The sequence below is a fragment of the Equus quagga genome, chromosome 6, assembly GCF_021613505.1.
Source record: "Equus quagga isolate Etosha38 chromosome 6, UCLA_HA_Equagga_1.0, whole genome shotgun sequence".
NCBI lineage: Eukaryota > Metazoa > Chordata > Mammalia > Perissodactyla > Equidae > Equus > Equus quagga.
Genome location: NC_060272.1, coordinates 67,983,792 through 68,011,507, shown reverse-complemented (window position 1 = coordinate 68,011,507; position 27,716 = coordinate 67,983,792). Strand labels below are relative to the sequence as shown.

The 27,716-nt window shown below is 33.5% G+C and overlaps 1 protein-coding gene across 10 annotated transcripts in view; it reads left to right on the top strand.

Annotated features, from left to right (window-relative positions):
- NBEA (neurobeachin) overlaps positions 1-27,716 on the top strand; it is a 679,748-nt gene that overhangs the window by 237,364 nt on the left and 414,668 nt on the right. For all 10 annotated transcript variants that reach the window (XM_046664612.1, XM_046664614.1, XM_046664615.1 and 7 more), the window contains 3 exons: positions 2,052-2,220; positions 3,657-3,752; positions 22,889-23,327. In XM_046664612.1, the coding sequence (XP_046520568.1) occupies positions 2,052-2,220; positions 3,657-3,752; positions 22,889-23,327 (704 nt within the window). The remainder of the gene's footprint in view (positions 1-2,051; positions 2,221-3,656; positions 3,753-22,888; positions 23,328-27,716) is intronic.

Here is a 27,716-nt window from a genome sequence, read left to right as displayed (position 1 = left end):
TAAGTAGCACAATTAGTTTGTAAGTCTGGATTTGAAAAGAAAAGGCAACTGTTGTCATGCCATGCATAAGGGAGATTTCAGCATGGCCAGCACAGCAGTTCACAGTATCTATTATTTGCAGCTCTAAAATTTTTTAGTTGACATTCACTTATTCCACACAGATTTGCTGAATGCTTCTGATTGCCTAGTACTGAATTTCCAGTGGTAGAAATAAAAGTGTTGTGGGATATTATGGACTGTCACAGCTTGAGCTGTGTTTGAATTCATTCTTGATCAGTATCTTTTGTTAGTGTGATTGCGCTTTATTTGCCTCTATAATAACTGTGTAAGCATTTGATTTTAGCTCTTCTCTATATATTTCATCAGCATTGTAATGCAAGGAGTATGCATTTCAAATATTTCATAAGAAACTATATCTCTAGAAAAGCTGTCTGTCACCCACAGAGTATGATGCACTGAATTCAAAATATTTCAGAACAAATTTAATCTATTTTGGTCATTTTCTCCATTAGCTGTACTGGTTCTGTTTCATCAGTAGATATTTCTCATTTGCTTTCTTTTTTGACAAATGAACATAAATTCTGCATCTTGTTCACATTGTGCCTAAATGAAGTAATAAATACAAAGTACCTGCTAGTGGAGTTTCTAGACTTCAATGCATATTTGTTTTCCTTATTTTTATCATACTTTTGTTTTTGCTGAGGAAGATTAGCTCTGAGCTAACATCTGTTGGCAATCTTCCTCTTTTTTTTGCTTGAGGAAGATTAGCCCTGAGGTAACATCTGTGCCAGTCTTCCTCCACTTTGTATGCGGGTCCCTGCCACAGCATGGCTGACAAGTGATATAGGCCTGTGCCTGGGATCTGAACTCACAAACCCAGGCTGCCAAAACAGAGCATGACAAACTTAACCATTATGTCATGGTTCTGGACCCTCCATCATACTAATTTTTTTTCCTGTTACTGTTATCTATGGGCCACAGTAATAATTTGCAGTTTTGGTTTGAAGTATCACTTTTACCTAGCTTAGAAAAAAGGCTTTATAACTATTTACGTTTGGTAGGCATAGTCTAATTTGGAAGTGGTATTAGAGGTCATATAAATTTGCCTTACTAACAATTTTTTCCTGTAAGATGTTTATCTAGGCTTTTTGGATAGAGCTCTCAAGGTTATATGCAACTCTTTATATTTTATAAAGCATACATATTATAAAGTTATCTTCTCTGCTAGACTGCAGTCTGCTTATTTGAAACTATTCTTTCTATATCCTGGTTTGGCCAGTCTTTTTCAGACCTTTTACCACTTTGCTGCTCTCTTCTAGGAAAACTCCATTTTGTCATTGAGCTTTTGAAATTAGGACCCTCAAATATTGGCAGTGTTTTAGAAGTCATTTTTCCAGGGCAGAAGAGTGGGACTGTTACTACTTCGTATCTCTTAATGCAGTGAAAGATTGCATTAACTTTTTCTTAAGCTGCCATGTCACACTTCTGGCTCATATTGAGCAATAAAATTTATGTTCTATGCTCCCCTGTTGTCTGTTATCTCCTCTGTTTTGTACTCATATAGTCTCCTGCTCAAGTAGTAATATGTTAGAATTGTATGTGTATTCCAATTGTAATTTTATTCTATTAATGTTTTTCAGTTATAACATTTGAAACTCTTGATTTTTTATCCAAACATTAAATTTTTCTTTTCAACTTTTTGCCTTCTACATATTTTGTAAGTATACATATTGTGTTGTTAGGGAAGTAATGGATAATAATGGTGAAGAAGACAAAGAATAAAATTTTGTGACATACTCAGTAAAATTTTAACACTCTCAATTTTTAAAATTACATTTCAACCTGTAACTCAGGTGATATATTCCTGGAGTTCTGTATTTATACTTAAATGATACTCATTAAGTAACAATATATACTTATCAAGTTTTAATAAAAATTAAATGTCATCTTTTGCCTCCATAAAGAAAAAGAAATAGGAATAGTTTCTTGGATGCTAAGAAGTTACACTTTAAAAATTTTGAGTATCAAAACTGCTTTTTCGTTTTACACAGGATGATAGCAAACAGGCACAGTTCTTAGCTCTAGCTGTTGTTTACTTCATTTCGGTTCTGATGGTTTCCAAGTATCGTGACATATTAGAACCCCAGCGAGAGACTGCAAGAACTGGAAGCCAACCAGGTAGAAACATCAGACAAGAAATAAATTCGCCAACAAGTACAGGTACTTAATATTTTTTAAAATTATTTGAATTTCATCATCATTTATCCCCTTTTTATTTCATTTTTCATCGAGATTTAAACTGATCCTATTCATTGTCACCTCAAATAATTATAAGTAGGTGGTATACAAATGCCAACTTAATATTCTTTAATTCCACAAAAATGTATGAATGATATTTCCATGATAGTTGCTATATTCTCATTTTATCAGTACAATTTTGGTTTTAATGTTTTCCATTTATTAATACAAATCCTTTATACTGCTATTTAACATGCAAATAACTCATATGTTTTAAATGTATTACATTTAACCTTTATAAACGTGGAAGTAGGAGATCTTTATAAAGTAGTTCAAGACCAAGAATAAGCCTAAATATAAATATTTATAACCAAGTTCATAACATTCCTCTTTCTTCCTTCCTTTCTTCCTTTTGCCGTGTATTGTTATTTCAGCATCTAAATATTCTATCAGAGATTCATAGTAATCAAACATACATTTTAAACTTTATACCAAAGTTGCTTCAACTAATCTCAAAAACTTGTGGACAACAATGCACCGTCTTGAGTCATATTGTCTTTCTTATCTACAGAAGATTCTCATGTTGTACGAGTTCTTGCATTATCAGTTTTGCCTACTCTGCTTGAAAATGATAAGCACGTTTTCTGGCAACTAATATTTTAATATCACAGGGTGCCTTCTTTCAATTGCATTTCCTGCCAGGTGTTTATATCAAGGTTGTTTTTCTGTTGTTTGCAATGTAACCTTGGTAACTCAGTGGTTATTTCATGTGCCACTGGATTAGTTTGTACTTGAAATGGTCTTTCCTAAATAAATACATATGATAAATAAATAAAATGGATATTTTAAAAAGTGAATAAAAATTAGTGGTCAAATCTCTGCATCTTGTTTTCCACGAGTGTATCATATCTCATTTACCTTTCATTGCTGTTGTGGAAATATGGATTATGTTTTAGCTATAATGCTTTGCTATTGCATGCTATGTTTACTTTGAACACGTAAACTTGATATTATTTCATTGTAGTATGCTTTTACTTTTAACTTTATTCTTCAACTTAAACATTATCCTATCATTCCAGTTTGTCTTTTGACATTTAAAATACTAAGACTGTGTTTTTGTTTTTAATGCATTCATATCAGTCATATATGTATAAAATAGCAATATTTTACTGAACCTTCCAGTTTTGATTTTCTTGTTTGTTTGTATGTCTCTATGTATGTTGCTAAAATTACTCTACTTACGTATATTATTTCCTTCCTCTTAATACATAATCTCTTTCCTTCCTCCAGAGATGCAGTCTTTATTGCTAGTACTGTTTGCATGTTGCAGTAATATAGAATTGTCATGGATCTTCAGTGGACCATGTTGCAGGTTGTTACATGCTGGCTCAAATTTGATTCCATGATTTTCTCCACAGTTGTGGTCATACCATCTATCCCTCATCCAAGTTTGAACCATGGATTCCTTGCCAAGTTAATTCCTGAGCAGAGCTTTGCCCACTCATTTTACAAAGGTAATATTGACCTCATCTCCTGCCCTGTTTGGGTATTCTTATTTCATCAATTGTTATACAATAAATATCCATAGTATAATCTTCATAAACAAGTATATACCTCAGGTTTCATGGAGATATGATCTGTTGTATTTATACTTGGATACTGAGAGCAAAATATCGCTTTTATATGTATATTCCATTGCATTCCTTCAAGTATCATCTGCAAATTAAGGATACCTAATTGTATGTGTAATAATGTGCGCAGTGGTGGCATCACTAGAGATTGCAGAAGATCCGCGCTTTAGTAGTGGGACTAAAGTAGCCCTGAAATGAAGGCTGCTCGAGACTCATAAGAATAATGCTTAACATCAAAGCATCAAACTGACCCATAACTTACTTAACTTTCTGTCAAAACAAAGTTCCAACTCTCTTTAAAGGAATACAAAAAATTCTTCATCAAACAATGTAAAATCCAATGTTAAACATCCAATTTAAAGAAAACATGCAAACAAGCAGAAGAATGTGATGCATAAGCAGGAGAAAAAAATCACTCAATAGAAACAGATTCAGAAAGGACAAGGACAGTGGAATTATCAGATAAGGACATTCAAACAGCTATTAGAACTATCTTCAAGATGTTTGTCAATCTAAAAGAAAAAGTAAACGCTATGAGGAGAAAAATGGAAGATTTTTTTTTTAAGAAGAACCAATTAGAAGTTTTAGATATGAAAAATAAAATATTTTTTCTTACCCAGAGATGTCTCTGGGTAAGATTAACATGAGATTAATCCCTGCAGAACAAAGGATTGTGGTAGGCTGAATTCTGCACCCCCCCCCCCAAGATTTTTCTGTGTACACACCCTGCATAATTCCTGAGATAGTGAATATGATAGATTTGACTTCTATGACTATGTTATGTTATATAGCACAATTGCTTTTCAGAAAAGATGATTATCCAGGTGGCCCTAAGCTAATCACATGAGCCCTGTAAAGGCAGAGTTGTCTGTGGCTGGTTGCCGAACAGGAAGTCAGAGAGACTCAAAGTGTGAGAGGGATTTGACATGAAGTTAGTTCTTCGTTGCTGAAGTGGAGATGACCGTGGGACAAAGACCTGAGATAACATTGTAGGAGCTGAGAGCACTACCCAGTGGACAGTCAGCAAGAAAGTGGGGAACTTTAGCTTACAACAAGGAACTGAATTCTGCCAATAACTGGAATGAGTTTGGAGAGAACTCTGAGTTCCAGATGATACCATAGTTCAAGGTACTCCATACATCGGCTAATGGTATGGAAGACCAACTTATAGAACAAAGCAGCAAAGTGTTTTTGTTACAACTTGATGAATGCACAGATATTTTTAATAAATGTGCAACATTTGAGCATCCTGATGAAATGAAGAAGAAATCCTTTCTTTTCAGCGTTATTGCTCACAAAAACATTGTCTCTAAACTGCATAAACTAAGAAGGATTATTTTAGCTTAGATTAAATGTCATTTGGAGTCTTTTTTGTGTAGAAGTATATTCCAAAGGCTTAGCTATAGTGACTGGAAAATATTCTGGAGATTAAGACGCCTGCATCAGAAGATCAATGTACTGCTTTCTTTATCAAGAAAGTTTTGTTGTGAAAACAATTGTAACTGAACTGCACAGTGGTCTTAGTGGTATAATAAAATTTTGAATTACTTTAAGGCTGATGTGGTAAATTTGCTCTTATTCTCTTTAGTATGTGATAATATGGAAGCTGGTTGTAAGTGACTGTTCTCGCATGCTGTGATGCGCTGGTTATTGAAAGGAAAAGTTCTGTTGATGATGTCAGAACTACAGTCAATTGTTAATGTTTTTACAAGATGAGAAACCAGTTTGATTCCACTTTAAAGACTGAAAGGACTGGGGTCTTTGTCAGACATGTAAAGTATTTTTAATGAACTAAGTACTTCCAAAATGGGGAAGATTGCTGTGTGGTTTTTTAGTGGCAGAAAAGATCAAAGGACAAAAGTAAAAGTTAGAATCTTCAAAGTACACAGTTCCTATGACACGTTTCATAATTTAATAATAATGAGTATTTAATAATAATCAATGAAGTGTCTTGATCTTTAAGAATGATCTTGATTTTGTTCACCCTTAAAAAGCTATTTCCTGTCGTCTTATGTATTTGGTAGAATGCTTTGTGTTTTATTTTCTATTAGAAGAAATTCATGGAATTGGAATCCATTTCTTTCATTGAAAGAATTGAAATAATTTTCAATAATTTCATTGAAATGATTTATATTTGATTATAACTATACAGGATAAATTACTGGAACTGGATATTGATGATCATTGAGGGTATATTTCAAAGATACAGCATTTCTGTTTTCATTTTGGGCAAAAGTTTAAAGTGAATATTCTGAACCTTCTGAGTTTTCATTCCATCAACCCACCTCTATGACACTGCTTTCTCCACTCTGCATGTTATTGAAGTAAAACAAAAACAGGTTAGCTATATGTTATTCCTGTGAGTAGCATTATTGCCAGTTCAACTTGGATTAGATAACTTAGCAAGCAAAAAGCTCATTGTCACATTATAAAATTTAAGTATTCATATTCCCAATGTTTGTTCAAAACGCTTATATAGGCATTTCTTTGGGGAATCACTGTTTGCTTAAATCTTTTTGTTTGATTATAATGTGTAGTGAAAAAAAGTTACAAGTATAATAACATTTGTCTATATTGATCACCTCTACACACACTTTCAGTGAACAACATGGACAGTTGTTTATAATTGTTTATTTTTCCCAGTGTTATCTGTGTTTTGATTATATTTATTGAAATTTAATTTCATGTCTATGGAATCAAATAATAAAAACATTTGTGCCTATATTTTGTGTACTATTAAAAATTTCTTTTTCAATACTTTATTTTTAATTTATTTTCCAAAAATGTCATTCAATGATAGATTGAAAAGAAAAGGTAAATTTTCACAGATAGTTTGAGAGGCCTTGATCTGGACTACTCTTCAACTCCTTCACCCTTCACTCTGCTTTCAGCTCATTATTGATCCTTTTTAAAAATTCTAAACTAGCACTCTGACCTCTCTCTTCTTTTTAATCTTTGATAGTCTCCTTACTTCAAAGTCTTTTTCCTTCTTGGAGTTTCTTCATTAGACTTCTTGCGTCTAGTCATTTAGTCTGTTACTGATGACAATTTTTTAAATAACAGTATATAATATAATAAAATAATATAATGAAATGAGTTACATTTAATATATAACAAATATAAAAGGTAATTTTTCCTTCTAAAAATTTCTAAAGGCTTCCTTTGATTGTGGGGATAAAGTTATAATGACTTAACTTACAGTAGCAAGACTACTGTAGTTCTAATTTACCTGAATTACTATGATTGCCTCCGTAGTAATTTCCTCACCTCTTCTCTTACTGACCTTTATTTTATTTTTTACAATTTTTCTGGATTTGTTTTAAAATGCAAATGAGACTGTGTCCCTTTTTGACCTAAGATTTTCTAATAGCATTAAAAGTAAAATAGCACATGGGCCCTGGATAATCTGACTGCTGAACACCTTTCCAACTCTATCTCATGTTACTTTTCCATTTGCTCACTATGCTACAATCAAATTACCTTTTAGTCCTTTAAGCATGCCAAGCACTTTTCTGCCTCATGATCTTTGTGTTTTGTTCTTGGTTTTTGGTTCTTTTTCCTATTTTTTTTGCATGACTGGTGCATACTCGTCCTTCAGGTATCTGCTTAAAGTTCACCTCCTCACAGAGGCCTTCTCTGACTACTGTAGCTAAGTAGCTTCCCCACCTTGACCACCCTATTCTCTATTATAGCATACTCTTTATTTCCCTTCTTGCACTTATACAATTTAATTGTTTGTTTATTAGAATGTGTACTTCATTAGGGTAGTCCCTGAGACCTAGTGTGGCACTTGGAAGCAAATACAGTAAATATTAAGTAACTGTGTAAGCCAATGAGAAAGCTAAGCAGTTTTCTAGAAAGTCGAGTATTGATGGTAGCCATAAAATGTATTTCATTAATAAACATGCTGAAGAAAGAGACAAGAATCTTTTATTTATAACTTGTCCTAGAAGCTGTAGAAGCTTTATGTTAATTATTTCACTTTAGGTTTAATCAGAAGAAAGTTAATATTTAGGTGAACTTATAAATAAATTTGTTATATTAGTTTTCCTTGAACAATTTTCAGGGAGAAGTATTTACACAGAAAATAAAAAAATTAATGTGCTACCAGTACAAGAATAGACATATGGCATAAACAGTGTATAAATGGATTGAAATTTGTATGAGCACTTTATATATTATAAATAAAACTTTTCTAATCAAATGAAAGGGAAAGTATCATTTTGCAAATGGTATTGCGATTACCAAATGAGGCAACCATTTGAGAAAAATTAATTTGTGTTCTTATTTCATACATTATGCCGAATAAATTCCCTATGTATTAAAATATAAAGGTAAAAATGAAAATTAACATAATTCAAGAAAATTAAGACTACTGTTATATAAGAAATGGTGTTGTAAATCATAAAATCAAAGGCTGAAGTTGTAACGAAAAAGATGTGGCTAAATGAAAGTTTTATGCATCTACATGTCTAAACATTAACAAAATTAAAAGAGAAATGCAAACAGGAAAAAATTTACACTTATGTGATAAAAGTTAATAGCCTTAATGAATAAAGAGCTCTTACAGATCAATTAAAAGAATATACCACAGAAATGGAAAAATTTCGGAAATACTAAACAGCTAGCAAAAGAAAGACAATGTACAGTACAAATAAGGAAAATTTATTTAAAGCTAATAATCAAATAAATTTGTATTGAAACAAAAATGTACCATAATTTGCAAATTGGCCAAAATTTTGAAGGGTGAAATGTGCACTTTACATAATAAAGTATGTAAATTTTTAAGTATGGATAGCATAAAAATATCCATAACCCTTGATCTAGTAATTTCACTTTTAGAATTGTATCTTAAGGAAACAATAAGGATATGACAATAATTTATATACAAATATTTTTACCACTCAGTTTTTATATATTGTATACTTAGAAATAAAGTTAATACTTTTTAAACAAATTGTTACCTTCATATAATCAACACTAAGGTTTTCAATATTGTAAATTTGTTGTTTTCTCTTCCTTTTGGAATTATTTTTTATGGATCCGTTGTAATCCATTAGGTGGATACATTATAATTTATTTTACAAATACTCTGAAACACTGTCATCAATAAAATATTTATAGAATTCTTTTTGGCTACTGATGTTGAATATATTACCTATTTCAGTTGTTTACAGGTGAAAATCATGCCCAGTTATTCCTAGCAAATATCTTTTAAAAATTTCAACTCTTTAAGATAAACGTCTGTTTTCAGTATCAGTAAAGGTACCAACAAAAGTCCCTCTTTCCTCTTTTTTCTTTCTTTCATCTTCTAATTTAACCTTTCTTTCAACTTACTTTATGATTTCTTCATTATATATTTGCTGAATAAATGAATGGTTTCCTGTACTAGGGATATATAATAGTAAGCAGAAAGTCCCTATACTTATACAGCTAACATTCGAGTGAGGAAGATACACTTTTGGAAACCACACACTTAAATATATAATTGGAAGTTATGTTGCAGCCTAAGAAATAAAATTACGGATTGTGAGAAAGTACAAAAGAAGAAACCTAATTTAATTTGGGGGTTGGGAAAGGCCTCTCATAGAAGTGACATTTAAGCTGGGAACCAAAGGATAAATTCACTTAGTTTAGGAGAAAGAATGGGGACAGTGGAAGCACATTCCTGAAAAGGCAGCCACATGTTCAGAGAAATTCCTTGGCATAGTTTGGGAACATAGGTAGGTAAAACATAAGAATCAAGAGAAAGAGAATCATTCTGTGAGTTTAGATAGGTAGGCAGGAACCAAATCATGCAGGGTCTGTAAACTATATTAAGGATATGGTTTTTAAACCAAGCAAATGAGCATTGTGTTAGTGTTCTACTGCTGCCATAACAAATTACCACAGACTTATTGTCCTAAAATAACACAAATTCATTATCTGACAGTTCTGTAAATCAGAAGTCTAGCATGGATTTCACCAGGCTAAAATCAAGACATCGTCAAAGCTGCATTCCTTTCTGGAGGCTCTTGAGTAGAATCCATTTTCCTTGCCTTTTCCAGCTTCTAGAGGCCACCCACATTCTTTGGCTCCTGGCCTTTCTCTTTCTTCCTCCATCTTTAAAACCAGGAACAGTGCATCTCTCAGAATATTCTTCTGTAGTCACATCTTCCTCTGAGCACAGCCTGGAAAGGTTTTCTGCTTCTAAAGACTGTTGAGGTTAGATTGGGCCCACCTGGATAATCCCAGATAGTCTCCTCTTCTCAAAGCCCTTGGTAACATTCACAGGTTATGAGAATTAGGATCTGGACATCTTTGGGGGACATTTTTCTGCCTACTCTAAGTATCATAATATGGTTTACAATTTTAAAAGAGTATTCTAGGTACAATGAGGGAAGAGATTAGAGGGGCATTGAGGGAAACTGGATAAACCAATTGGAGGTTGTTGCTTTCTGGGTAAGAGATGCTATTGCTTAAAACTAAGGTGTGGTGGCAGTGGAGACCGAAGAGGAAGATAAATTAGTGGCTTACTTTGGAGGTAAAATTGACAGGATGTGGTAATTGATTTGATATAGGGTATGAGGGTATGCAAAGTTTTCAAAGATGACACCTGGCTGTCTGGTCTGAGGTATTGAAATGATCAAATAGCCATTTATCAAACAAGAATGCAGGCAGGTAAGGTCAAAGAGAATGATTAAGACTTGCGTCTTAGATGTGTTGAGTTTTTTTTTAATTTTTACCCTTTGACCCCCTTCACCCATTTCTCCCACCCTCTACGCCGCTCCTCTGGCAATCTGTTCTCTGTATCTATAAGCTTAGGTTGTTTTTTTACATTCCACATATAAGAGAGATCTTATGATATTTGTCTTTTTCTTTCTGACTTACTTCACGTAGCATAATGCCCTCAAGGCCCATCCATGTTGTCACAAATGGCAAGATTTCATTCTTTTTTATGGCTGAAGAACATTCCATTGTATATGTATACCCTAATTTCTTTATCTGTTAATTCATCAGTGGACACTTAAGTTGTTTCCATATCTTGGCTATTGCAAATAATGCTGCAATGAACGTGGGGTGCATGTATCTTTTTGAATTAGTGTTTTCGTTTTCTTCAGATAAATACCCAGAATTGGAATTGCTGGATCATATGGTAGTTCTATGTTGAGGAACCTCCGTACTGTTTTCCAAAGTGGCGGCACCAATTTACATTCCTATAAACAGTGCACAAGCATTCCCTTTTCTTCACATCGTCTCTAACACTTGTTATTTCTTGTCTTTTTGATAAGAGCCATTTTAAGAGGTGTGAGGTGATATCTTATTGTGGTTTTGATTTGCATTTTCCTGATGATGAATGATGTTGAGCATCTTTTTATGTACTGTTGGCCATCTGTATGCCATCTTTGGAAAAATGTCTCTTCAGATCTTCTGCCCATTTTTTAATTGGATTATTTTTTTTCCTGTTGAGTTGTATGAGTTCTTTATATGTTTTGGATATTAGCCCCTTATCAGATAAATGATTTGCAAATATTTTATCCCACTTAATAGGTTGTCTTTTTATTTTGTTGATAGTTTCCTTAGCTATACAGAAGCTTTTTTCTGTGATATAGTCTTGCTTGTTTATTTTTACAGTTGTTGCTTTTGCTTTTGGTGTCAGATTCAAAAAGTCATTGCCAAGACCTATGTCAGGGAGCTTACTGCTAATGTTTTCTTCTAGGAGTTTTATGGTTTCAGGTCTTATGTTCGAGTCTTTAATCCATTTTGAGTTAATTTTTGTATGTGGTACAAGATAGCAGTAGAATTTTGTTCTTTTGCATGTGTGTCTGTCCTGTTTTCCCAACATCATTTATTGAAGAGACTATCTTTTTCCCATTGCATGTTTTTGGCTCCTTTGTCATAAATTAATTGACCATATATGTGTGGGCTTATTTCTGGGTTCTCTATTCTGTTCCATGGATCTATGTGTCTGTTTTTATACCAATACCTTACTGTTTTAATTACTGTAGCTTTGTAAAATAGTTTGAAATCAGGGAGTGTGATGCCTCCAGCTTTGTTTTTCTTTCTCAAGATTGCTTTGGCTATTCAAGGTCTTTTGTGGTTTCATATAAATTTTAGGATTATTTATTCTATTTCTGTGAAAAGTGTCATTGCGTTGAATTTGTGAATTGCTTTAGATAGTCTCACATTTTAACAGTATTGATTCTTCCAATCCATGAGCACACAATATCTTTCCATTTATTTGTGTCGTCTTCAGTTTCTTTCATTAATATCTTCTAGTTCTCCATATACAGGTCTCTCACCTGCTTAGTTATATTTATTCCTAGGTATTTTAATTCTTTTTGATGCAGTTGTAAATGAGATTGTTTTCTTAATTTCTCTTTCTCATAGTTCCCTATTAGTGTATAGCAATGCAACAGATTTTGATGTATTGATTTTGTATCCTACAAGTTTACTGAGTTCATTTACTAGTTCTAACAGTTTTAATCAAGTCTTTAGGATTTTCTATGTGTAATATCATGTCATCTGCAAAGAATGACAGTTTTACTTCTTCCTTTCCAATTCAGATGCCTTTAATTTTTTTTTCTTGCCTAATTGATCTGGCTAGTACTTCTAATACTATGTTGAATAAAAGTGGCAAGAGTGGGCATCCTTGTCTTGTTCCTGATCTTAGAGGAAAAGCTTTGAGTTTTTTACTGTTGAGCGTGAAGTTAGCTGTGGGCTTGTTATTTGTGGCCTTTATTATGTTGAGGTACCCTCTGTTGAGAATTTTTATAATAAATGGATGCTGAATTTTGTCAAATGGTTTTTTTGCATCTATTGAGATGACCATATGATTTTTCTCCCTTCATTTTGTTAATGTGGTGTATCACATTGACTGATTTGCAGATGTTGAACCATTCTTGCATCTCTATATTAAATCCCACTTGATTGTGGTATATGATCCTTTTAACGTATTGTTGATTTTGGTTTGCTAATATTTTGTTGAGGATTTTTACATCTATGTTCATCAGGGATATTGGCCCGTAATTTTCTTTTCTTGTGATGTCCTTGTCTGGTTTTGGTATCAGGGTAATACTGGCATTATAAGTTGAGTTTGGAAGAGTTCCCTGCAATTCTACATTTCATTCATCTTCTCTGTTGTCTTTTAATCTCTATTTCATTTCTTTCTGCTCTGATCTTTGCTATTTCTTTCCTTCTACTAACTTTGGGCTTTGTTTGTTCTTCTTTTGCTAGTTCCTTGAGGTATAAAGTTAGGTTGTTTATTTGAGACTTCTCTCATTTCTTGAGGGAGGCATTTATTGCTGTGAATTTCCCTCTTAGAACTGCATTTGCTGCATCCAACAAATTTTGGTATGTTATTATTTACATTTTCATTTGTTTCAAGGTATTTTTTGCTTTCTTCTTTGACCCATTGGTTTTTCAGTAGCGTGTTGTTTAATCTCCACATATTTGTGAATTTTCCAGTTTTCTTCATGTAATTAATTTCTGGTTTTATATCATTGTGGTCAGAAAATATGCTCAATATGATTTCAATGCTTTGAAACTTATTAAGACTTGTTACCTAACATATGATCTATCCTGGAAAATGTTCCATATACATTTGAGAAGAATGTGTATTCAGTTGCTTTGGGATGAAACGTTATGTATATATCAAGTCCATCTTATCTAATGTTTTGTTTAAGTCTGAGGTTTCCATGTTGGTTTTCTGTGTGGAGGATCTACTCATTGATGTAGTGGGGTATTAAAGTCCCCCACTATTATTGTATTGCTGTCTAATTCTCTCTTTAGGTCTGTTAAGATTTCCTTTATATGTGTAGTTGCTTCTATCTTGGGTGCATAAATATTTACAAATGTTATATCCTCTTTTTGGATTGACTCCTTAATCATTATGTAACACTTATCTTTGTCTCTTATTACAGTATTTGTTTTAAAGTCTGTTTTGTCTGATATAAGTATAGTTACTCCAGCTTTATTTTGGTTTCTATTTGCATGGGTGATCTTTTCCATCCTTTCACTCTCAGTCTGTGTGTCTCCTTACATCTAAAGTGAGTATCTTCTAGGTAACATATAGATGGTCTTGTTTTTCTATTTATTCAGCCACTCTGTATCTTTTTTTGAGGAAGATTAGCCCAGAGCTAACATCTGTGACGATCTTCCTCTATTTTATATGTGGATTGCTGCCACAGCATGGCTTGATGAATGGTATAGGTCTGCATCTAGAATCTGAACTTGTGAAACCAGACCAATGAAGTGGAACATGTGGAAATTTAGCCACTTGACCAGGAGACTGGCCCCCAGCCACTCTATATCTTTTGATTAGAGATTGGATAATTTAGTCCACACAAGTCTGCTTTCCTAATTTTTGTAGCTGCCACCAGGCAATGCCTCTTGACTGCCTGGCTCTGGTGCCCAGTGGGGCTTATGCTCAGGGTTCCACAGAATTGTAGCCAATGGAGAAGGAGTTGTTAAACACAGGTCACAGCAAAAGGCAACAGACCCAGGACTTCTCTTTCTGTGAAAGAGGCCTATTAGATAATTATCATGGCTACAACTTGATGGGCAGTCTTCTAATTAAACAAGTGTCTATGGGCTGACTATAATCCTTTTTAGAGACCTTAGAGGGTGGGTGCTCTCTTTGCATTCTCCTTCTGCCAGGCTTCAGAGTGCTAGAATCTTCTGGAAGGGAGTTTTATACGTGTCTGGTGCCCTGGTATTTACATCTACTGCCCTGGGTTTTGAGGCTGCCACCCACAGAATCCCCCCTTGATTGCCTGGCTCTGGTGGCCAGCAGGGCTTGCCTTCCTGGGTCCAAAGGAACTGTGGCAATCAGAGAGATGGTTTTTGGCAGGCTGCCATCCCCAGGGCACTGCATGGACAGCCAGTTGAGGCATACCCTCCAGTCTTTCTGTGAAGGAGGCCTTGTTGCTTGTGCTGGAGCTTCAGTCTGAGGGGCAGGCTTCAGAATTGATATACATCTAGTGGCCTGTGGAGCTTCTCTCAATGAACTTAGGCTCCTCTCAAGGAACTTAGGCTCCTCTCAAGGAACTTAGGCTGTGGATGCCATCTTGATAATGTCTTTATGACTTGCTCCAGCTCAACGGTATCTCCTAGAAAAGAGCTTATATACTCACATGGAGCCTCAGGTTTGCAACTGCCATGCAAGGGACACCACCGGATTATCTGACTCCAGTGGCCGGGGGGCCTTATGCTTGTGGTCCCACAGAACTGTATATATTTGCATATTTTTAAAAGCTGCTGTCTGAGGGTATAGCTTTCAATTAGCCTGAATCCAAGTGTTGAGATCTAGGTGGGAGCTGTTAAAAATATAATAGGCTGCTTGGACAAGCACAAAGGTTTGAGAGACAACAAAGAGCTGGGGCAGGGTTGAACAACAAGGTTCATCTTCTACATAAGGCCACTCCTTCAAGACTGGAAGAGGTGGTTGCTTCACCTACTGTATATAAACCAGCACAGAGAGTCAAGCAAAATAAAAAAACAAAGGAATATGTTGCACATGGAAAAACAAGATAAAACCTCAGGAGAAAACCTTAATGACACAGAGATAAGTAATTTATCTGATAAAGAATTTAAGGTGATAGTCATAACGATGCTCACTGGACTGGGGAGAAGAATGGATGAACACAGAGCTTCAAAAGAGAGAGAAAAAAATATAAGGAAGTACCAAATAAAAGTCACAGAGCTGAAGACTACAATAACTAAACTGAAAAATACACTGGAGGGTGTCAACATGAGACTAAATGAAGCAGAAGAAAGGATCAGTCAACTTGAAGATAGGGCAATGGAACTCACCCAGAGCAGCAAAAAGAAAAAAGAATGAAAAAAGTGAAGACAGCACAAAGGGCTTATGGGACAGAATCAGATGGACTAATATTCGCATTATAGGGCTCACAGAAGGAGAAGAGAGGGAGAAAGGGGTAGAAATCTTATTTGAAGAAATAATGGCTTAAAACTTCCCTAATCTGGGGAAGGAAACAGGTATCTAAGTGTATTAATTTTGAGATGTCTATGGAAATCTTCTAAGTCTTTGGAAAGCTCAATTAAAGAAGGACATTACAGGTGATAGCTTGAGAGATTTCTTAAGCCTAACAGCATACTTAAGATCTACATTTTCAAGTGCAGTTCTTGCAACTCTTTCAGAGTTTCATAACTAATTTATCCAAGATAATGTGGAAAACTAGTAAGTTGTGGAGAAAGAATTGGAACTTTGATCAATTTGATTACATTCCCGTGATCTTTTTGTTATGACATATTCCCTTTAGAAAGAAAGGAGAACCACCCAAAGTAGCTTAAGGGTTAGAAATATAAGGGGAGGTGAGAGTGAGAGATTGTTCTTTTAGGGTAGGAGTTATTGGTCTACAGATAAAGGGACCAGAGCTAGGAAGAGAGATGGAAATTGAAGATGAGTAGAGAGAAAAACTGATAGAGTAGTTGGGCTGTGTATTTTCTTTTAAGTAGGACATAGGATCCTATAGGATATGATGATGATGTTGATGACGGTAATTGTTATAACAGTACAATTGATAATAGCAGCAGCAGGTACAAAACTTTATACTGAGATTACTTTATGCTAGGCGCTATTCGTGAATTATGCTCTTTAATCATCACAACATTCCTCTAATGTATGTACTATTATTATGCCCATTTTACAGATAAAAGAGTGAGGCTGAGAAAAGTTAAATGGTTCATCCTACATCATAAAGCTAATAAGTGGTAAAGAAGTCTTGACTGAAAGTCAAACAGTCTTAATTTCAAAGCTTGAACTCTTAACCATATGTAATATGTAAATTGTGGCTTATCTAATTGATATCAACAGAGTTATACCATATTTGATGGTTGTTTTTCTGCAACATAAAATTTTTAGGCATATATGTTGGCATTTTATTAGTAGTGTTAATGGTTGCCTCCAATACATTATAGAAATGTGTGATGTATTTCAGCAGGAAAAGTATTTTTTTTCTTTGAGAAGAAAAAGAGTACAAACACAAGCTAGGGCAAGAGAAAAGCAAAATATGTATATATTAATATTTTAAAATTTCAAATTGATATTTTATTTAAAATGTGCAAATTGGAACTATACTAAAATTTCAATTTTAAACATCACTTAGGAGATGGGACATCTGGAAGAGAGAAATAAGGACCTCCAAAAAACTGCTCCTCCAAAAAAGCAATGAGGACACTGGCAAAAATTGTTGAAATCATGGGGCCGGCCTGGTGATGCAGGGGTTAAGTTCGCACACTCCACTTCGGTGGCCCAGGCTTGCTGGTTTGGATCCCGGGTGCAGACCTGTGCATCACTTGTCAAGCCATGCTGTGGCAGGCGTCCCACATAAAAAGTAGAGGAAGATGGTAGGCACGGATGTTAGCTCAGGGCTGGGCTTCCTCAGCAAAAAGAAGAGGATTGGCGGCAGATTTTAGCTCAGGGCTAATCTTCCTTAAAAAAAAAAATGTTGAAATCGAATTTTTCAGTTCTCTGGAAAGTAATCAAAGGCTTGCAACAATTTAGAGAGTATTAATTCAAGAAAAACTGCATCATCTTCATGAGAACAGCAAGCTTTGTGGTGGTTTAAGTTTCCCTATTGCTATCCGCCTCTCCTAGGCTCCGTAGCCTTGAAAACCAGCAGTCAGACAACTGTGGCAGCTGTGAAAAACAGCAGGCTAGTGGCCACTGGAATAAGGCCAACTGAGTTTGGAGTTTTTAGGAAGTCCCATCTTAGACCATTGTCACTATTTGACCTGTTTGGCAACTTCCTGGGAAAGCTTCATTCATGACCTTGTCATTATTTGACCTGATCAGAGAAAAGCCCTATTTCCAAAGTGTTTGTGAAAATAATCAGCAGCAATTTGTTTAACCTTGCAACTGCCTGAGGTGGCACTACCAGTTGGGGCAAACAAGAGCCTTACCAAAAATCTTAAAAAGATCTAAGAATGAGATGTCACTATTCTTGGGACTGTACTGAGGCCCAGGGAAGATGTGAGAAGTCCCTAATCACTTACCTCTGGCTGATCTTGAAGCCCTGTGCAAGCAGAAAAAGAAGGCTAAGGGAGGGTTGTAAATAGGAGGGTTAAAAGCATGCCCCAAAGCACACACACAGCCTTCTGGCAAAGAGTGGAAGACTTACTGGTTCAAGACATGTAAGGCAATCTCTGTCTAGTCATTAGCTGACCACTAGGCTAATGGAGCAGAGACTTCAGTGGCTGAAGGTGACAGGGAATATAGATTTTACAGAATTAGTTCAGGAAAGTCAGTAAATAAACAAACAGAACAACTGTGAACCCCATGGGAAGGGTCTGATTTCCAGGAGTGCCACATTATATTATTTAAAATGTCTAGTTTTCAACAACAAAAAAGTATGAAAAATGCAAAGAAACAGGAAAGTATGGCCAATACATGGGGGAAAAAGGCAGTCAATAAACACTACCCCTGAGGAAGCCCTGATTTTGGGTTTACTGGACAAAATGCTTTAAATCAGCTATTGTAAATATGCTCAAATAATTAAAGGAAACCTTTTCTAAAGAATTAAAAGTATGAGGGTGATGTTTCACCAAAGAGAATATCAATAAAGAAATACTGTAGAAAAGAACTCCATAGAAATTCTGGATTTGAAGATTATAATAATTAAAATGAAAAATTCATTAGAGGGGTTCTACAGAAGATTTGAGTTGGCAGAAGAAAGAGTCAGCATATTTGAAGATAAGTCCATTATGATTATCCTATTCTGAGGAACCAAATGAATAAATGAATGAAGAAAAATAAGAGACCCTCAGAGACCTGTGAGACACAATCAGGTGAACTAACATACACACAATAGGAGTCGCAGAGGAGAATTGAGAGAGAGAAAGGGGCAGAAAGAATATTTGAAGAAATATTGGCCTGAAAACGTTCCAAATTTGATGAAAATCACTAGTATACACATCTTAAGAGCTCAATGCTCTTGTAGTAGGATAAACTCAAATAGATCTATGCATCATAGTCAAAAACATCAATTGGAAGTACCTTCTTGGTTCTGAATTGTTTTTTCTGAATTTTAATTTTGTCTATTATGGGCATATTCTTTCATAACAATATTGAATTCCTGAAGTTGTGTTATTTTCATACATTTACTGTAGCAAACAAGAAAACTGAATCATATACAAATAATTGCAAATAATTACTCAATGCATTATAGTCTTTTTTTGTGTAAAGAAGCTTTAATAATGATTTTAAATCTTTATATGTATGGCATTTTTCCTCTTTGGAGTTCAGATTAATTTTTATGTAGCTTAATTTGGCACTTTGGGATTTAATATAAAGAAAATATACAAGTTACTTATATACAGATTTTTATGTTTTAAATTACTCTAATGTGATTTAGTTTGCTTAATATTACTATTTGAAGAGCAAATAATTGATCTTAATATAATTTTTAGTGCTGTACTAACAAGGAGCTGTATGCTCATTTTATTTCTTATTTAGATAGTTTGGAAAATAGCAATTTGAATAATTTAATAGGTAAAACATATTGAAACACTTCATAAATCACTGTAAAACAAGATTTTTGGAGGAAGGAATGTGATAAATGAGGTCACCTTGTAGAAGTCATGTCGTTTGCTGAACTTAACCCCATGTTTTTTCCAAAATGTATTAGATGAACTCATTATGTTCAATGAAAAACAGTAAGAAAAAGAGGCATCTGGCATCCAACTGCATGTTTCTGACAAGGTTAATATCGCTCAGGCTAGTAATGTTTCTGCTTTGCGTACTGACATGGCGTATTGCTACAGAAACTGATGAGAACTATTGAAAAGTTACAAGTCTACTGTCATTGATATAACCTGCACAGATGCAATCATTTATACTTTCTCTGCTGTTCATGCCTAACTTCATATTGAAGTCACTTGGGTTAAACCCTCAAAGTATTTTAGTGTCAAAAAGAAGCATTTTGAAAACATATAAGTTATCTAAGCTGAAGTTTATGCTGTCAACTGAGAGCATGATCTATAGGAGATGTTAATGCATAATGGGAAATTAAGGTGAGTTCTTTGGATACTGATCTGTTTTTTATTTGCAATTATTACTATGAAATTTTCCATTGGTGTTTATTTTTATTTCTATGTAACATGGTCACGAGGTATGCTTTACAAAACTTATTTTTTGAAGAGAGTTGTTATTGGAATATCAAAACTACTGCTTCATTTTTAAGTCATTTTTTAACAGTCACAGTAAAAATAAAATTAAGATTTTATTACTGTGTAAATATCTTGATGAGTCATTTGAAAATACTCTAATATTTAATTTTAATAAACTTTTAATTGGCTTTTATACTTGAGAGGTCAAGATTAATTTGGAGTTCCAAGTGTCTGGTTAGTGAATTATAGATTGTAATTGTCCATTGAGAGTCATTTGAACATAAAAGCCAAAAATTATATCATTAGTAGAAAAAGTATTTTTATATAGTACCCTGTAGACACTAAATCAAAGATTTTATTTTCCTAGATATTTTGTATACTTATATTTTAGACTACTGTAACTTGAAAAGTTTACATTTTTCTTGTAGCTCTTAATGTAAAACACACTGTAAATAAAGATACTGAGATATCATATTAGGGTAAAGCCAAAACTCTAGGCCAAATCTATGAATCAGCTAAATTCAGAATAAGTACTAGACTTGATTATATGCCTTTTGATAATTAGAGTCTATAAGAAAAGTTAGCCCATGCTACCTTGATTTTTTGTTGATGTTAGAGTTCTTAGTTTCTGTGTTTACATTCTCTGTCCTATTGTCATAGAAATGTCACTGCTGCTATTTAATTCTCCCTTGATTTTTCTGTCATAATTATTTTCGTCCAAAAATGTGTAATCTGTAGATGTGAACATGCATTAAATATGTTCAGTAGCATCTCTCACAGTGGAAATAACTACCTTAGCCATCTTCTCATTATTATTTCATCAACTTCCAAAGTTTCGATTATCACCTCAGTTTGAATGATCCCCAAATATATGGCTATACTTCTCTTGACCTACAGATAAAAATATCCCAGAGATTCTGCAGACTCAATTGATTGAAAATTTAATTCATTATTTTCCTGAAAAAAACATGCTTCTCTTTTTTTTAAAGATTTTATTTTTTCCTTTTTCTCCCCAAAGCCCCCCGGTACATAGTTGTATATTCTTTGTTGTGGGTCCTTCTAGTTGTGGCATGTGGGATGCTGCCTCAGCATGGCTTGATGAGCAGTGTCATGTCCGCGCCCAGGATTCGAACCAACGAAACACTGGGCCGCCTGCAGCGGAGCGCGCAAACTTAACAGCTCGGCCACGGGGCCAGCCCCTAAACATGCTTCTCTTTTGCTTCCTTCCTCAGCTAGTGGTATATCTCCATTCTTTTTTTTCCTTAAGCTAGATATTCCGGAAGCATCTTGATTCTTTCCCTTCATTCTCATGCCTAATGCTATTATTCTCATTTGTCTTAATATTCTCTCACAGGGTTTTTAAAAATATGCAAAACGGTTGTCTTTACCTCTTACATTTTTCCTTCTCTAGTGCTTTGACAGTAGTAGTGTTGATATTATCTGTCTGCTCAGAACTTTCATGTGCTTATTTTAATTTTTTTTCTTGGGAACAACAAAGAATAGATCTACCTACTTTTCATGTTGGTCATGTAATAAGATAATAAGATTCATTATCGTGTTCTACTAATTAAGCTTTTCTTATTTCAGTTCTAACATCTTTGACCAAACAAACAAGCAAAACTAAAACTGATTTAATAAATATGAGGAAAATTGTAACAGTGAATTGTGAGAGATATAAGTATTTTAGTTAATTTAAATGAATATTGTATACTAGGAAGATTGAATAATATGAAGATACTATTTATTTCTAAATTAACATATAGATTTGATACAATTTGAATCAAAAGAAAAGGAGAATATAGAAAATACCTTTTCTTTCTTTTGAAAACTTGGCAAAATTATTCTAAAATTAATTTTGAAAAATTATAAATTCATGTCCTCAGTAAATTTGAATGTTATAAAGTTAATGTATATTCAAGAAATTAGAAAAGCTGTTTTATAAAGTCTAAGAATTGAGCCCTGTTGCTAAAGAAATTCCTGCACATTATCTCTAATCCTTCAGCACGTGTGTAAAACTTTGAACAAGTTATGATCCCACTCAAGAGTAGTTTCATCAAAACAGTGTTTCACTGTGTTTTCGCTAGAGACTTCACCAAAGGTTTTGTGAGCTGTCTTACTGAAATCAAGATGGCCTGTTCCCCTGTTGAGCAATCTCCTGATTTTCTGTCCCAATAACTTTTCAAAACAAAGAAACAACAAAACCTAAGGGCAGCTTTCTAGAACTTACAGATATTAATTTTGAAGAGATCTTAGAAATAATTTAGTCTGCCCTTCTGGTTTTGTAAAGGATAAACTTAAATATATGTTAAAGTAGTACAGATAGCTAACATTTACTAAGTATCCATTTTATGCATGAACTACAAATAATTTACGTATAATACCTTATTTTCTTCTTCACCATGACTTTATTGAGTTAAAAGCTATTATTATTCCCACTATAATTACATTGGATAAATTTTTCAAGGTCCTCATTTATTTGGAAACATTTTTAGAATGTTATACCAAAAAGGCATAAAAATGGCTTCATATTTTTAAGGACAATATTAGAGATGTATAAGAATTTCCTTTATATGATTGGTAGCTAACAATGAAAAGATAAAAAGGGTGCTTCATATAATAATTATTTTTAAGCTGCTATAAAAAATTGTAGGAACTATTTCTCCGTGCTTTTAAATGCCAGATGATTTATAAAAGAAACAAGTTTCTGTTGATACTTACGGAACAAAATGGCAGATGTATATGGATGATATGTTTTAACCCTGTTGTGTTGTTATGCACATCCAATTAGTAGATTTTTTTTTGTTTCTTACAGGTTTTATTTTCTATTCTAATATGTGAGAATATTTTATTAATAATACTGGGTTTTCACTTGTGAAGGTTTTTGTTTAAACTAGTTTCTTTCATTACAGAAACACCTGCTGCATTTCCAGACACTATAAAGGAAAAAGAAACACCAACTCCTGGCGAAGATATTCAGCTAGAAAGTTCCATTCCTCATACAGATTCAGGAATTGGAGAGGAGCAAGTGACTAGCATCCTGAATGGGGCAGAATTAGAGACTAACACAGGCCCCGATGCCATGAGTGAACTGTTATCCACTTTGTCCTCTGAAGTGAAAAAATCACAGGAAAGCTTAACTGAGAACCCCAGTGAAATGTTGAAGCCTGCACCATCCATATCTAGCATCAGTCAAACCAAAGGTATCAATGTCAAGGAAATATTGAAGAGTCTTGTGGCTGCCCCAGTTGAAATCGCAGAATGTGGCCCTGAACCCATCCCATACCCAGATCCAGCACTGAAGAGAGAAGCACAGGCGATTCTTCCTATGCAGTTCCATTCCTTTGACAGGTAGGTACTGCATGTGTTAGTCACAGTGCTCTATACATAGACGGAAAATGAGAGTCTGTTAATCTAAAAATATTAGGAAAGTCTCGAACACATCATATTTATTAATGTAGCTTCTTACTACAAAGAATATCAAAGTGACAGGCCAACCTGATTGATCTTGTAGTAAGGCATTTTAATAATACATCTCAAAAAAAGGGTTTCAGTATGAAATGGATGATAGCACATTGAATTGGAAATAGGGAAACCTGGATTCTGATTATAATCCATCTTCAAGTGACTACACTACATTGGGGAAGTCATTTTATCTTTTTGAGCTTACTGGTTTCATGGATAAAATGGGGGAGGGGATAGGCCAAATCTCTCTACGGTCTAGTCTAGCTCTGAAATTCCAATATAATATTATTGACAACTGTAATAATTGTTGGAGATTAAATAGTTTGCTTTAAGTAATAAAACTTGTTTGAGTTTTAAATGCAAATATATGGAAAAAATAAAAAAATGTACATAATCATCTTCCTTATGATATTTCCAGTATGATGTAAAAGTAAAGACATATATTTGAAAGTAAACATTGCTGAAAGGCATACTTATAATATGGCCCACATGTCTACATTCAAATGTTAAATCATACAAGGAATTTTTAGTTGAGAACAAATAATTCTTTTTTCTATTCTAATATGCATATCATAAAAATGATGGTTCACAAAAGCAGAATAAAATATTTCAGAATCAAATTGTGCATGTAATATATCCTACAATTTAAAAACATGTGCAGATTAGAAAACTATTTTAGGACAAATACCAGTTACTAACAATAGTACTTTGACACTGGGATTGATGTTAATGTGTAAACTAAAGAATATGTTTATCATCTGAATTAAATTGTTATTGATGTTTAAAACACTTTTTTCTACGCAAAATTTTGATATATGTGTCAATAAGCAATTGTTTTTGTTTTAGAGAGAAAAGATCAAGTTAGGAAATCAATTCTTTCTTAAACTCGAATGTCAAAATAAATGTATGGTCAAAATGTAATATTTATTCCATATTGCTTTCTCTAAAAGGGCCAAACGGCTTTATCCAAATTAGAGACAGTAATTTTTTAGTGTTTAAGGGTGGAGGTGTGACAGTAAAGCCATTTTCAGTTAGGATAATGATCTTTTTTCATGTATAAATATAATTTACATTTTGCCTATGAACATTTTAACCAATGTCCTACAGTTATTTCTTGAAAATCTATTGAGAAATATAAATGGCATTAGTCGTCATGTTGGATATAAAGATGGATAGTTAGTTTTGTCTTCTATGAACTTACAGAGTAGAAAAAGGAGATAAAATATTTACAAGTAATTGTCATATAAGATAAAATATAAATGTCAGAAGTTTTTAAAAACTATAACAAAGGAGGAGTTATGAAATGTAGGAAAATCTTTCCTTGTTTTAATAGTTTGTGATAATATTATCCTTGCACGCTCATTTATATGGATCCTTGGATGTTCCTTATGCTATTTTGTATTGATGTCCTTTATTTCGTCTGTGTGGTTTATCTTCCCAGGATAGATGTGTATGTGTATTTATGAGTATATATAAACATATGCATGTAAGTATCTGTAATTATATATATAATTATTATAAATATATAAAAATTATTATATTTATAGATATAGATTTACATATATCTATAAATATTTAATTTAGGGTCATAAAAGTTTTGTTGTTGCATCTAATTTTAAATTTAAATTTTGTTAAAATACAAGACAATAAATACAGAGAATTATTGTGATTTGCCTAAGAGAATCCAATGAAATAAAGATTAAGTAAAATATTTTTGTTTTAATTTAGATGATTATTAGGAAAATTTTTTTCATTAAAACTTAACAAAGTAATCATCTGAGTGCCAATATTCGTAGCTACTCAAAATTTATTACACTTTTGAGAATATTACTTTAAAAAAAATAGAACTTTCTATTTGTTCCTGGTAGCATTTATGCAAAATTCAATGGGAGTGGAATCATTATTCTAAATTGCATAAGTAGAAATGAAATCGAGGCGCACAAAGCATATTTCAATTCTTTTTAGGAAAAGGGTCTCTAGTGTAGTTAATATATGCAGTAGCTCAAGTACTATCAAATGTAAATGATGAGGTGATATTGATGAAAGGAGGGGATTGAGGTCTCAGGGGGCGCTGATGACGGATTGAACAGAAGCGGCCTTGCACTGCACGTAACTCAAGTCTGTCGTCTTCACTGCTCAAAGCCATAATGGGAGGTGGCAGTCTGAAATGAGTTGCCACGGCAAAGAGTATTATTTTTGAAATGCTTTCACACAAATCGCTATGCCCTGCATACAACTTAGTTTCATGCTTTAATGTCATCAGGAGGCACAAATTGGTGTGTCTAATTGTTTGCCACCTGCCAGCAAAATGAGCTGCCAGCCAGCCAGACGGGTTTGATTGTCTGTCAGCCATTCAATAGATTGAGAGTGACAACATCAAAAATTTAACTTCAAACTCTGGAGCTTTGAGCAGCTTTTCAGAGACATCATCCCCACAAGTGCTTCTGGACAACTGCATTTTTCAATTATATTTCCAATATATTGCTACCATTTGCCTTATCTGTCTTAAGGTAGCTATAATTACATTATGAAGTATATAAACATGTTTCTGATGCACTAAAGTCTGAAATCCAAGTTATGACATGTCTTTTAACATCACATTGAATTCCTTCAAAATAGGATCCAAAATGACAGGCTTTAGAAGCAAAGTCCTGAATACTACCAGTTTCAAACAGAATTATCATGGGTCTTACTCTACCAATAATGTATTTTTCATTTTTATCTTTAGTTGAAAAATAGCTATAAACTCAGTTGCTCATTTCTTTGTTACTAAATCATACTTCCTAATAATATTGTACAATCCCAGTGGAAATCACCTAGGATTTTACTTTTCTTAGCCAATGGTTTATTGGTTCCATTGCAAACATGCTAACAATGTATTCTTTATACTTATTCTGAATTGTAAGCTTGGAAATAAATTCTAAAACAATTGATATAATTTGAGTTATGTTAACTTATGTTCTACATAGGGTGTTTCTCCCCACTTAGGATGGAGCATTGATGAATTGCAGTGTTTTGAAGTTTATAATTTTATTTTCATTAGCTAAATTGCACCATCAAATTTAGACTTAACTAAAGTAAACCTTTTTTTTAGTATTAAAGCCTTCATCAGATTGTATTATGAAATATTATATAAATATTCTTATCTACACATGTGGAAAGTGCTGATTCTTTTTTTTTTTTTCATTTCCTCCGATCATCATCTGTGCAGATTTAAGTGTATGCCTTTGGTTACACTAAGTGGCCCTAACAAATGTATGTTTATGAATTGTAAAGCACTGAAAATGCAAGATATCTTCTGGTACTGTTCTGTATGTATAGAATAAATACAATTATGAAACTATGACAGCTTTTCTAATGTTCTGTTACTGCAAAGCAAAGAAATATTTATCATGGTTTTATTTCTAACAGAAGCGCTTAATAATCTCATCATAGTACTCATAAATCAAGTGGCAAAGTTCCCCAACTATGCTATCTCTTTAGATAGATTTCTGTGTAGATCTATGGTTTATAAAATATGCTGGCTGAGCTATATTTTTTGTGTATTAGCAACTGTGTAACTTTGAGGTTGGGGTAGTGCTTCTCTCTAAAACCACCGATTAAGATTTACCCTATCTTTTAAACTAAAATTGTAATCCTAATTATCCAAATGCTTTTAATCTTTTGAGAATTTGGCATATATCTGTAATTTAGCTCAGTCTTAATTCCTCAGGGATTCCTGAGATCCACTTTAGTTTGGAGAAAAGACAAAAAAAAAAAGAAAGACAAGAAAACAGAGGACAGTATGCTTCTCCACGTATTTTAACTGTTATTGTATTTTAGAAAATTGTTTTATGTCTGGGATGTCACAGCAAGCTTATAGTTGTATTACTTCTCTGGCTAACAAACATCAATCTTACGTGATTTATACTTCATCCTTTTTGATTTTACAAACTTGTTCATGTTCAGATTACTGGGTTTGATTGGTTCAGGCAAACTAGTCTGTATTTTTTTCCCCTCAGACTTTTAATATCCTTGCTTCTAAGTGTTTCATTCTCTGAAACAGAAAATCACTTAAATAAAAAAAAAAAATTGTAAATATTATAAGTCTAAAAAAGCAATATAGATAACATTCATATTATCAAACCTAAAGTATAAGCTTAGGCTAGGTACTTTCTCTCTAGTTTTTTAACATTAGTGCTAAAGATGACTAATTAGGGTAAATAATAAAGAAATGTTTAAATGAGGGAATTCTCCTACAATGATTTTTTTTAAATTTAGAATTAGGTAAGATTA